This window comes from Impatiens glandulifera, chromosome 2 (genome assembly GCF_907164915.1).
Source record: "Impatiens glandulifera chromosome 2, dImpGla2.1, whole genome shotgun sequence".
In the NCBI taxonomy this organism is placed as follows: domain Eukaryota; kingdom Viridiplantae; phylum Streptophyta; class Magnoliopsida; order Ericales; family Balsaminaceae; genus Impatiens; species Impatiens glandulifera.
In genome coordinates this window covers 61,322,037-61,335,064 of record NC_061863.1, presented here as the reverse complement: position 1 = coordinate 61,335,064, position 13,028 = coordinate 61,322,037, and the positions used below count along the sequence as shown (strand labels likewise).

Here is a 13,028-nt window from a genome sequence, read left to right as displayed (position 1 = left end):
AATCTTAAAATATATTATTGTAAAAAAAAATAAGACAACAAAAATCAACAAACAACTAATTAACTTGAAATATTTGATATCAAAGTAACATACAATACAAATGCAATAATAATAATAATAATAATATTGTAACTTAAAAAGTCAACAATAGTTTTTTCCATTCCAACATTTACTGATCATATGAATTAATTATTATAATATCATTATTATGATATCCTTATTAGTAGTAGTAGTAATAACATGAATATACAGCACCAAACCCCATTAACTCCATTGATGGAGCCTGTCGACGATGATAATAATAACTCCTTCCCCAATTTGGAAACTTGACTCAACTTCCTCCCCTCCTTTCCCGAATCGGATCTTGAACTTGAACCAGCTTGCTGACATGGGCTTACCCCATATGGAACAGTGCCTGTTGATTTCAACCAAACCGGGTAACACATATTTGGGTTGCCCCATGCCCCGAAACGCCTCCCCATTTTCCCATAAAACCATCCAGAGAATTTAAGTTCCCCTGTCAGGTTGTTCCCATTTACGTACATTCCTCCCAATCTTGGCAGATCTCCAATCTTAAGGGGTATATTCCCTGTGAGCTTGTTCTCATTCATTCCCATGTACCTCAGCCACCTCAGCTCGGTGATCGACTCCGGTATGCCACCTGTCAGCTCCATATTCCCCAGGTCTAATATCTCCAGACCCTCCATCTTCTTCCACTCCACACTTGATAAATTCCCTCCTATTGAGTTGTTTGATAGCATCAACTCTTTCAACGACCTCAGATGATGAACCCCCCAATTCCCTAGATCACCACAAAGCTTGTTTCTGCTGAGATCCAGTAAAGTTAGATTCTTTAATCGACCCAATTCACACGGGATTTCTCCTTCCAGTTGGTTCCTGCTGAGATCAAGCTTCACCAACGAATCCATGGCTCCTAAACTACTGGGTATCGACCCTGAAAATGAATTCCCGCTTAAATCGAGAATTAAGACATCTCTCAACAACCCTCCCAAACTGATCGGGATCCGACCCGTTAGCCTGTTTTGAGAAATGACCAATCTTTTCAGTTTTTTCAAGTTGCCGAGGGTAATGGGCAGTTCTCCTGTCAAACCATTCTCTAGCAATACAAGAGATTTAGCATTTCTAAGGGTGCCAAGTATTTCTGGGATGGGTCCGACAAGGCCCTGGTTTGACCGGAATTCTAAGGATTCAAGGCTGCCGGAAAGCATCTCCCAGTTTGCAGGAGGGATGGAAATGGGATGGCGGTGAGGGGAGTTGAAGCAACTGAAGAATGATAGAGACTTGAGGTGTTGAAGTGAAAATAACTCAGATTTGAATTCTGGGTTTGAAGAACAAGTGAGAGAGTTATCATGAATGGGACCAATATTAAGGGCGGTTACATACCAAAAGCCATCAAAAAAATCGCAAGAAACACCCTGCATATATTTTTGCATTGTCAATCATTCTGATGTTTGGAGAATCTATGGAAACATATATACTACGGAACACACAAAGAGATTATTCTTTTCTTGTTTAGCCTTACCCACCTCTAAATAGTAAAATAATAAAAAAGAAAGAAGTCATACATGCATACATACATACCTGAATTGGAGTCCAGCCACAAGGATCTGGATAAAGATCGGATCCATTCCACCATTTCCCCACAAAGCCCTGGATAACAGTGTACATAGCCTCTCTGTCATTCATCTCCATTGGAGCCAACATAACTCCTTCATCTCCTTCTCCCCACACACGGGAAGATAACATAACCAAAAGGGAACATCCAATAATGAATATCAGACCTTTCATGGGTGTTTTGTGATTGGACATCATCATAATCCAGTAATCATAAAAATGAAGTAGAGAGAAACAAAGAAAAAACAGGGGGAACCCACAACCAACACAACAAAAAACAACTCAAATATATGGAGAGAAGAAGAAGAAGAAAAGAAGAAAGAGAGAAATTAAATTAATATTAGGGAAGAAAAGGTATGCAGATGTAAAGAGAGAAGATATTGGTGCAGCAGGAAAAGCGAGACAGTAGTGTATAGCAGCAGCTAGCACAGTTATCTATGCTGCTTAAAAGGTGATAATAATAATAATATTTTATATAAGTAAAAATTGGTAGCAGCAGAAAAGGATGATGATCAAGAAGAAACAGAGCATCATTAAAAGTGAATGCTGCTGCTATTATACTACTTACATCTAGCTACTCGGGGGGTATTTAGGGTGAGAAGCATTCAATACTTGTTTCTTTCTATCAGACATGCATCTTTCTCCATGATCCATTAACTTCATTCTGATTATAACTCTGTTTTCGTTGTCCTTTCTTCTCTCACATTATGCATGCAAGTCGCTTTGGATTTCAAACAGGATATATTGTTCATGATATTTACACCTTGCCCACTGTTCTGGCGCCATTATTATAATAGCTTAATTTTTCAATATGATATTTAAGCAATATATGCCTGTTCTTCTGATCTTGTAAAGCTTCTGCATCATCATCTTCTTCTTCTCTTAACAGTAATTATGACATTAGGTAAACTTTTCAGTTGAAAGCTAAAGTACACTTACATACAATATATGAGTTATGACATATGGGAGTTGGTTTTAATTAAATACGCGGGAGTTGTCTTTTTCCTTGTTTTGTTTAGTTTAATTGGCATCTATCTATCTATAGCTATATATATATATCATTAATAAACAAACAATGGTCAAAAGAAAAGAGTCCGGCTTGGATATGAAATTTAAGAGCATTTAGCTAGGAGGATTAGGGTTTTGGGACCTCTTGTTTGATGAAGTGATGGAGATGGGGGGATAGATGATGAGGGGCTGGCTGGATCTAGTTAGGTAGGTTCTTGACTGTTGTGGGTGGGTTTTGTCCTTTTGCTTCTTTAATTTCTGGGGCTGTTGGGATCATAAATTACTCTCTGCCAACCAACCACAGTATAGTTGGAGAAAAGACAACATATGAGAAAACTGGCTTCTCCAGTCCACCTCTAGGGGATATCCTTTGTATTTTGTTGGCTCAAATCTGCATCATGCATCTATATTATAAACTTTTTACATTTTTTAATTCAACCCTTTTCTTTTCTTTACTTTAAAAAACATGTTATTAATTCAAAAATATATATATTAATGCAAGGGAGTTGTATTCCTCCAAATTGTTGGTGAGGAGAATGGATCAATTCATGTACTAATAACTCTTACATTCTTTTTCTCAAATTATTCAACTTTTCATTATCATTTTTAAACTATTTACCTTCTTTCTCTAATTAAAAAAAAAAACTTAACAAAATTAAATATATATTTTATCAAAATAATATATTATATAAATATTAAAATAAAATACATAAATAAGCATTACAATACAAGTCTTAATGCAAAACTTATTAAAATAAAATATTTTAATGTTTATGTAATATATTTTATTTTATTTTATTGTTCATATAATATATTTTATTTTAATATATAATATAAGTTAAAAAAATTGTTTAATTTTAATTATTTAACTGAGTATGTTTAATTATATATAAATATATATTATATTTATAAAATAATTAATTTTTAAATTTATAAGGAGGACGGGGTTAGCTTAGATCATCTCCAACTCACCTGCAAACCCATCTCCAAAATAGGTTTTAGCCTTCCAACTCACCTGCAAACTCAACTGCATTTTGAATTTTCTTGCAAATTCTTTCTCCTCCATACCCAAATTTGCAGGGACACTATTCACATACTCAAAAGTTTTCAAAATTTTCATTTTAGTCCTTTTAGTTTTCAAAACTTATTTATATTTTAATTTGTATACCTATTTTATTTATTTATATTTTAATTTATTTATATAATTTATTTATATTTTAATTTATTTATATGCTTAATTCATGATAATTTTAATTTATTTATATGATTAACTTATATTTAAATTTGTTTATATTTATATTTTATATTTTTTAAGTATTATAAATTTATAATAATAAACAATATTGATAAAAAAATAATAAATAATAAAAACAATTTTAATAAAATAAAACACATAGAACAACCAAAAAAAGTATAATAATTCAAAAGGTTTGTTTTGTTGTATTTTTTTGTTTGTAAAATGTAATTTGTGTTTATTTAATAATGTTTAATGTAGTTATATAAATAATTGATTTATAATTAGAATTTAAAAGTAATTAATAAGTTGTTGTAAAGTTATGAGTTCAATTTGTAATTTTAGATAAATATATAGATAATATTGAAAAAATTAAAAATTATTATAAAAAAGAATATTCTGAGAATATTCTTTTGAGTTTGAGTTTGGATTTTTGAATTGAAGATGAATTATGTTTAATGGGATGTTTACTGCATTTTGGGTTTGAAAATAGATATTTGGGTTGGAGATGACCTTAGAAAAAAATAGATATTTAAGAGAGAGAGATTAAAAATCATCAAAGAAGTGAACCATTGTAAGAAAAAAAATAGAAATAAAAATAAAGACACCAACTCAAAACCTATACCACAAATCAGGATCGAATATGCTTTATCTCACTAGTTGTACCTGCATCAAAATCCTTCTCTCTATGAAAAGTTAATTTTTCTCTATGATTTTTGAAAGATTTTAAATCAGAAACATCTCACTCTTTACATTATTAATCACACCACATTAATAAGGCCAATAGAAAACTATAAATTACAAAATTACAATATATATATTTTTGGAAAATAAGAGAATTGTTTTCCTCCAAATTAATCTTAATTGGTAACAATAGATCCACTTATTTTCTATCCACTCTTTTATTATTTTAACCAACTTTTTTTTCCTCATCTTTAAACTATTCACATTCAAATTCTCTTTTTCTAAAATTAAAAGTGATTTAATTTTATAAATATAATATATATAACTAAAATATAATAAAAAATAATTTAAATATTTTATAATAAAATAAAATACATTATATAAACATTAAAATGAAAATAATCACTCGTGTATAATGAAAATTGTTAATAATTAAATATCTCAATCATTCTAAACATTACATTTTCAAAGCGATAAACCGTTAATAATTAAATATATTAATCATTCTCATTCTAAACATTACATTTTACGAAGTCTCAATGTACATGCTTGCATCTTGAACCTTTTATAAGTATCTTAGATGATGATTCACCAATGTAGTTTCCTGCAATGGTTTATTTGTCATTTTACTTTCGACCTTAGTGTTTTGCATCTTTATTTTGACTAGTTTTATGTTTTGTTTAGATGTTTAATTCGTAGCTAAGAGGTTTTTTTGTTATGAAACATTGTAAGGATTTGTTTTGTTTTTCTTAAGAAGCAGACAAATTAATTTATATTATATAGTTATGAAATAATTATTTCTTCAAAATATATATAATATAATATAATATATGCATGAATCTCAGAGAGCAGATAGAGGACAAAAGCAGCAGCAGTACAGGAACTAGAAACATCAATTACTCAATTTATTTATTTATTTTTGTTAAGAAAATTTAGTCAAGACTAATTTAATTCAATTCAATTTATTCATATCATATCAATATTGATTATAAGCTTTAATTTATATTTCAAATTATCAAACTGTTTAATTTTAATTATAACTTATTAGCTAAAAAGTAGTTTATTGGCTTAGCCTTTAACCCTAATCAACTTAGTTACTTAGCCCTCCTATCTATCTATGTCTGGTCCCTTTCTCCATTTTCTTCCCCCCGTGATTCTGATTTCTGCCTCTGCCCATGCACCAGATTATAATTATTTTATTCCATTTCCCTACTCCCTAAATAACACCCCAAAAAATGATTCACAAATCACAATATACTAGTTACTATCCAACTACCGCTAATAATTTTATCGAAAAATCAAAGATTTTGAATTCGATTCCAACTAAAGATGTCTTAAGTCCAGAAGACCTCTATTTCCTTCACCTAGATGTAATATGCCTTATTCAAATACACTGTGTACAAAAAAGCTGCATTATTCTTCACAAGAAAATTATCCATAACCCTAAAGCCTAACCAAAAGACAATAATAAAGTTCAAAGAGAAAGGCTAGAGAGATTTGTCAAAAACAACTAGTTTTGTGGATTCAGTGATTTATGAATGAAAGACTGACAACAATAATCTATCATCAGTTTCCCCATTTTACATTCGAATCAACTAAAGCCTGTCTCATCAAAAGGGGGGATTTCTAGCCAGTGTCAAACTCTGAGGCTAAACGCCACTAAGCCTTTTAATACACATTACATTACAGACGGTTGGAAAAGGAATAGATATCTATTTAGGAAATCATAGTAGCAGCAGAATCATCAAAAAGGCATGCTGTGGAATAAAGAAAACAAAAAAAAAGTACAGATCTTCTTCCCTATTGATGTTTGACACCGGATCATTTCCATTGATAACATCTTGCTTCAGATCCAATAGTTTATCACAGAAGAACAATCCATTCTCAAACAACTTTGCCGCATCCACGTTCTCATCTTTAACTGCATCTTTAACATGCATAATCAATCACTTCACATATTTGGGAACACCTACAATTCTACCTTTTTAACTTTTTTCATAACCTTTCAGATAACCCATGATCCTTCCTAGTTATAGTCCACAAACTACTTACAGCTTTTGTCACAGAAATAATGGGCATCATTCATTTCTTCTAGGCCTTGTTTGATGTGGGTTATTTGAAAAATTCAAATAACCCACTAATAATCAACCATCTCTACTCATCAACAAAAATATTTATAACTCTAATGTTTTTTTTACCCAAATAGCCTACGCGTTGTTCGATTATTGGCTATTTGGATAACCATGTTTGGTTTTGGTTTGGGGTATTGAAAAGTGGGTTATCTGGGTAAAAAGACACTATGTGGGTATACAATATATAATGAAAAAATAAAATTTCTTTTAAAAAAAAGTAAGGGTGTCTAGGTTGATGATGATTAATGATGTGATTGATGTGGGGATGTAGAGTTATTTGAGATTAATCTAAAATAACTGAAAATCGGACAAGGCCCTGATTTTCAATCAGATTTTGATTATTTGGAAATAACCACTTGGTTATGCAAATAATCCTAGATCAAACAAGGCCTTAGTCTATATAACCATTCAAAATAGCATTACTAAGTGATGGTTAAGGTGCTACTTCAACCGGATTAAAACTTATTTTCTTTTGTCATCAACTTTAGGCTGAGTCCCTAAAGTTGTACCTCAGGTTTTATAAAATCACTTCCAACTCGGTCTAGAGATAATAGTATGGGACAATGTTATCCACAAAACTCTTTAGACACGAAAGTCAGAAATATTTATCACTAACCAAAAAGTTAAATTCAGCCACTTTTAGCAGTAAAATAGCTTTCCATAACTAATAAAGAAACCAACAATATGTATTCTTATTTAACACGATATAGCATATAAAAATAAGTGTATTTGCATGAATAGGATAGGATATTCTGGGACTTACGGCTTATGCCTCCTGAGATTATAACGCTTCTCGCCAGGAGTAGTTTGCAGAGCAGGAGTAATTGTCTGGCGACGTTTCCTTCTTCCAGCTGTAGTCACACTCCCAGAATGTGCTTCACTATCGCAATCATCCTGTTGACTCTCTGAAAGCCTCCTCTTCCTTTGAGAGTTTCCAGGTGCTAACTCGGTGCGGCTAGAATCTCCCATACTTGCACTCATGTAAGATGATTCATTAGGTTGCTGGTCAATGAGTTTTTGCTGTTCTGAATTCTCCCCCATTATCTTTTTGGAATCTTCATCCACCACAGCCTTAACTGGAGGTGTTCTAGATACGCGTGCCTTAGTTTTTGTCCCACGTTTGTTCTGAACACTCTTTATTTCAGATTGTTGAGAAACTTCTTGAAATTCTTCTTGTTTGTTCTCCATGTAGCTTTGAGTTTCAGAATATGGAGTGTTTCTTACATCAACCTCTCTAGTTTTGCAAGCTGATGCTTGTAGCAGAGCATCAGAAGAATTATTGATAACATTTTTAGGGTTAACTGCTCCAGAAGTTGGTAGAGTAGCAAAATCAGCAGATACAGGTGACTTTACGTCCTGGGAAGCACTTCCTTGCTCGAACTTAACAGGAGTCAATTTGAAAATCTTAGATGTGCATTTCTGTAACCAAGAAATACGGCTTCTAGAATTAAGAACAGCCTCATCTTGAGAGCTCTGAAAGTGATCAGTTTCTAGACCTGTAAGTGGAAGTTGCTGACAATCATCCATTTCGACAAACATGTCTGACAACAAAAAATTCTGTGCAACATCGCCACAATTCTTGCAATTTTGAAGACTCTCGACGAACCCAAGAAACCTATTTCTCTCCTCAGCAAACTTTTCTCGCTGTTCTTTGAGATTTTTGCTAATTGTACCAAGATCATTAATGTCTTTGTGCATTCCAAGTTGATGCACTTCAAGTTCTTTCTTGTTCAAACCAATCTCTTGCTTGTCCTTTTCAATCCTAGACCTCTCAAGCTTGAGTTCCTCCATTTCACTTTGGACAATACCTTTTAAGTGGCTGATATTCTTAAGCTCATTTTCCCTTATTTCTTCAAATGCCCTTTCTTTGTCCTGCAAGATTTTGACCATTTCATCTTTCTTCTTTTGAACATCAGTCTCCAGATCTTTTTTCCTCATCTCAAATTCATGATGCAATTGAGTGTGTTCATTTTGGGCTCTATCAGATAGAACTGACTGCTCGTGCTTCATTGTTGTTGCAACTAATTCTTTATCTATTCTGGCAGCTTCCAACTCTCTCTTTATGTATTCTTTTGCAGTAAGTTTCTCCTTCTCAAGCCTGTCTTCCTCCGCTGTTCTAAATTTTTCCAACTTCTCCTTTTCTTCATCAAGTTTCTTCACCTCTTCATAGACAAAAGTCCGCCTCTCATTCAACGCTTCCCACTCTTCCTCAAACTTTTTCCTATCATTCTTCAAATCTTCATGTTCCTTCAAAAGTAGCTCCTTCTGAGTTCTATATTTTTCTAGTTCTTCTTTCAACTCTGATTGCAAACGTAAGTGTTCTGCCCTTTCTTCGCCAGTAACCCTAAGTTTCTCAGTTTCTTCATGTATCTGCAGTCTACGTTGATTGGTGTTAGTCTTCAACTCTTCAAGCTCATCTTTGAGGGCAAACAAGCTATCTTTATCAGCAATAATTTCCCTCTTCTCTACTTCCAATCTGTTCTCAGCCGCTTTCAAGGATATTTCTTTCTCCTCCAGAGCCTTTGTCCTTGTTTCAAGGTCGTTATCTTTTTCCTTGTGTCTCTCTGACTTCATTTCCAAAGCTTGCTCTCGCTTTCCCAGTTTTTCCTCTATGTGCTTGACCTCCAGTTCCTTGTTCTGTAGTGCCTCTTCCTGACCTCTCATATCGTTGTAAAAAGCTTTTCTCTCCTCTTCCATCTCAAAGTCAAACTCCTGTTTCTTCCTATCCAACATGGCCCTGTGCTCGACAAGAACATTCTGAATCTCTACCTGTAAAATACAGGACCAGAAAAATTATGATTTTAATATCTAGGATTCTTTAACTAGGAAGTTGTGTGCTCCCTTTAATACTTGACTATAATAGGGTACTAAGAGCACAAATTTCCCACAAAGAACAGAAATAAAGAAAATTTCCTTCCATAACCTTTTGATAAATACATGGACCAAGTTAAAATAACAAGTTTCATATTCTAGCACTGCCTTCATCTTCACTTGGATAAGCATACTTTCACACATCTTTTTCACCTCATTGTATTTACAAAAATGAATTTTGAAATCCCCAACGCCTAAATAGTCATATATCAGTACCTCTGGCCTTACTGTTTGTGTTTTCCATTCTTTCGCTATTGCATATTATATCCAAAGAATCAATAAGAAAAACAAGAGCAGTGATTTCTAGAGAGATTGTGAAAGCAATAATTATAATACTACCAATGTGCATATAGCTTTACAACACTCAATCAGAAACAAAATACTAGTTGCAGGCTTACTTTTTCTTTGACACTTATATTTTCTGCCAACACATGCAATTCCTTCTCCTTAATTTCCAACTTGCTTCTAAGAGATTCGACATCCTGGTCACATATAACAAAAAGTAAGATATAGAGAGTTTGAAAATTTAAGTTATCAGCATTTCAAGATGTTGGAACCAGATTAAGAAACTTACTTTCTCTTTTGATAATATCTCTGATAATCTAGCATCTATGGTTTCTTCCTTCTCCTTCAGAGCACGTCTGGTAAGCTCGGTCTTCTTTTCTGTTTCTTCAAGCTCCTTTTCTTTCAATTTATTATTCCTGTTCAATTCATTTATAATATCCTCTCTTTTGAGTATGGTTCTACTGTCTTCATTTAATTTCTCTTCAGTTTCCTGCAGTTTCCTCTCCCATTCATGCAAATCTTCTTTATGTCTGCGAATGGTAGCCTCATGTGCTATTCGCCTGATGAACAAACAAACAGAAAGCAAATCAACATATGAAACTCAACAATGTGTGAAACATGTTTTGTTAAATCTACAGCATACTCTGAGCTCAATGACATAAGCTCCTTCTGTAGCACACTATCACGTGTCTCCACCTCCTGCAATTTCCTCTCCAATTCTGAAGTCCTCCTGCTTGCCTCTGCCAGTTTTGCACTAGCAGCAATCAACTTTTCTTCAACCTCTTGAGATTTTCCCTCTATGTCAGTAACCAATTCATTTGCATTAGCCAATTTTCTCTCAGAAGTGACCCTGACTTGCTCATGCTCTGCATGGATCTCACATAAAGCTTGCTCAAGCTGCAACAGAGAGTGAATGTTTGTAACCAAATACATGTAAGAGGACGAACCTAGCCTATCATCATACAGAAACGCCAAAGTGTAGGAACTAACACTTGAAGAAATAAAAGAAAAACAATACGGTGCTTGTTTAAGGGTAATGGGGATTCTTAGGGAGAGTTTATGCTTTAAGCCTTGAAGAAAGTACAAAGCTTAAAAGATATTTTAGTTTGAGTAATATAGTATATTAGAATTCCAATTACCTCGTCCACACATTGCTTTTCAGAATGTAAAGCTTTCCTCAAACTTTCTTCTCTGTGCTTGGCTTCTGACTGTACCATTAAATGTGCAGCCTGCTCACGCTTTAGAATCTCTCGAGTCTCAACTAGTAATTCCCCGAGTACTTCATTCTCTCTTGTGTATTTCTTCTCATCAATAAGTAGAAGCCCCATAGTATGTTGATAATCAAAAAGCTGTTACCAACACCAAAGAATCACAAGGATAGAAGAGAATGTTAGCCTCACCTCAAATTGTTTTATTTAAAAAGAGAAACGGGAAGAATCGTCAAATAAACTAAAAACATATCTCTTCTAAAGATGGAAAAAGTATACCTACTTGACAAAAGTTCCAGGCAACATTGTTTAGCAAAAGTTGCAATGATTTAAAATGTTGGCATAGCATAGTCAACACTCTTAACATGCAACTCACTGAAATGGCAATTACTTGGATGAAAGAAAAGACCATTCTTTCAGCTTCCATTTTATACATATGGTAAGGAAATTGCAATGAAATATACAGGATACGTCGAAGAACTGTCCATTGAAGCAATAATTAGTCAATACTCAGACTCCATATTGTCAAGAGAGACGGAAGGAACAAAACACTTCACATGATTATTTTGGGTTTTGAAAATATTTTCATTTTTCTAACTACACTTACTCAATCTATGAGAAAAGTAATTAACTTTCAAGCATCAATAAAAATATTGGGAAACAGGAGGAAAAATTGTTTTCTGGTCGACCTCTCTTTCAAGCTTTGCTATTTTATCCTCCAATGATTGTCGGTATCTTGCCTCCTCCGTATCTTTATCCAATAAGCCAGAATTTATAAATGTCCTCCAATCATTCATCTCTGATCCGTCGACTGCCATCTTCACCCTACAGTTGCTCAATGAGTTCAAGCGTCAACAAAATCCGTTGCTTTCTCTTTCGTCCAAGCTTTTTAGTGTTGCACCAGCAAACCCAGTTCCTATGGTCTGTGAGTTCTCTCTCAATCCGGCTTCCTCTATGACGTGAACATTACGAGACTGTTCAATATGCTGTTCAAAATCAACAGAAGAGAAAGCACCCCGAATATCCAAACTTTCTACTGAACTAAACCGAACCGCCTGAAATTGTACAGTTGGAAAACCCTAGCACCGGAATATCTAGCGAGGAAGATTGAGTAATCAAATTGAGCACTACGTAGTCAGACAGGAGAGCGAGCGTGTGGAAATTACAAAGAGAGAACGCGTGAGCATCAAGACTAAGATATATAATACCAGAACGAATTAGGGTTGATCCTAATTTTAAATAATTTATTTTTTTGTTCAAAAATTCTTTTTTAATTTTATCTAAAAATTGATTTTTCATATCAATAATAATAAATAAATTTTTATTTTTCACTTATATATTTTTATTTCTAATTGTAATAATAATAACTCAAATTATTATCTAATATATCTACATATTATTTCTCTTACTTTTAATACCATTCTTATACAAATAAAATAATGTCAGAATATTTTCCCATTATCTATTAATTTTTTAAATGAAAGTAATTATTTTTTAGTATAGTCTATCTATATATAATATAATGACAATATATTCATATTTCAAAAAGTTATCATAACTAAAAAAAATACTAATTCTTACTCAAATTAAACATGACAAAACTAAAATGTAAATTTATCATAAAGATAATGAAAAAAATAGAATTATCAAATATCAAGTTAATCATGCAATGTATAACAACAATTTCATATAATATCATATTCATTGAAAAAATATTGTCATATTTCAAACTTACAAGGAATCAGATAGGGATACATTTTTTCCTCTTTATTTTTTCTTTAGTAACATAAGGTCTTATAAAACTTATTTATAACTCTATTCAATCTGGTAAAATTACAAGAATCGAAGTAGAAAAAACGAACTGAAAATGTCACATTTTCTTTTTGCAGACGATGCATTAATTTTTGGACAAGAAAATTAAAAAATCCATGGTCGTACTTAACAAATATTGTCAAGCATTAAGTTAGTTCC

At 32.8% G+C, this 13,028-nt stretch overlaps 2 protein-coding genes across 4 annotated transcripts; both read right to left on the bottom strand.

Moving 5' to 3' along the window:
* Positions 1-168: 168 nt before the first annotated feature.
* Positions 169-2,297, bottom strand: LOC124926133 (piriformospora indica-insensitive protein 2-like). Its single transcript, XM_047466308.1, has 2 exons — positions 1,603-2,297; positions 169-1,436 (listed from the first exon to the last, which is right to left on the bottom strand). Exons 1-2 carry the CDS (start codon positions 1,834-1,836, stop codon positions 207-209), a joined length of 1,464 nt encoding a protein of 487 aa, XP_047322264.1. The 5' UTR covers positions 1,837-2,297; the 3' UTR covers positions 169-206.
* A 3,961-nt stretch (positions 2,298-6,258) lies between these two features.
* Positions 6,259-12,199, bottom strand: LOC124923776 (nuclear matrix constituent protein 1-like). Of its 3 annotated transcripts, XM_047463748.1 has the most exons (8): positions 11,747-11,876; positions 11,337-11,537; positions 10,989-11,198; positions 10,493-10,746; positions 10,139-10,409; positions 9,963-10,046; positions 7,457-9,462; positions 6,259-6,488 (listed from the first exon to the last, which is right to left on the bottom strand). In XM_047463748.1, the coding sequence occupies exons 3-8, from the start codon at positions 11,175-11,177 to the stop codon at positions 6,479-6,481; spliced, it is 2,814 nt and encodes a 937-aa protein (XP_047319704.1). In that variant the 5' UTR covers positions 11,178-11,198; positions 11,337-11,537; positions 11,747-11,876; the 3' UTR covers positions 6,259-6,478. The 3 variants fall into 3 exon arrangements, with proteins under 3 accessions (XP_047319704.1, XP_047319702.1, XP_047319703.1); XM_047463746.1 differs by lacking the exon at positions 11,337-11,537 and having other exon boundaries at positions 11,747-12,199; XM_047463747.1 differs by lacking the exon at positions 11,337-11,537 and having other exon boundaries at positions 6,259-6,482; positions 11,747-12,199.
* Positions 12,200-13,028: the final 829 nt, after the last annotated feature.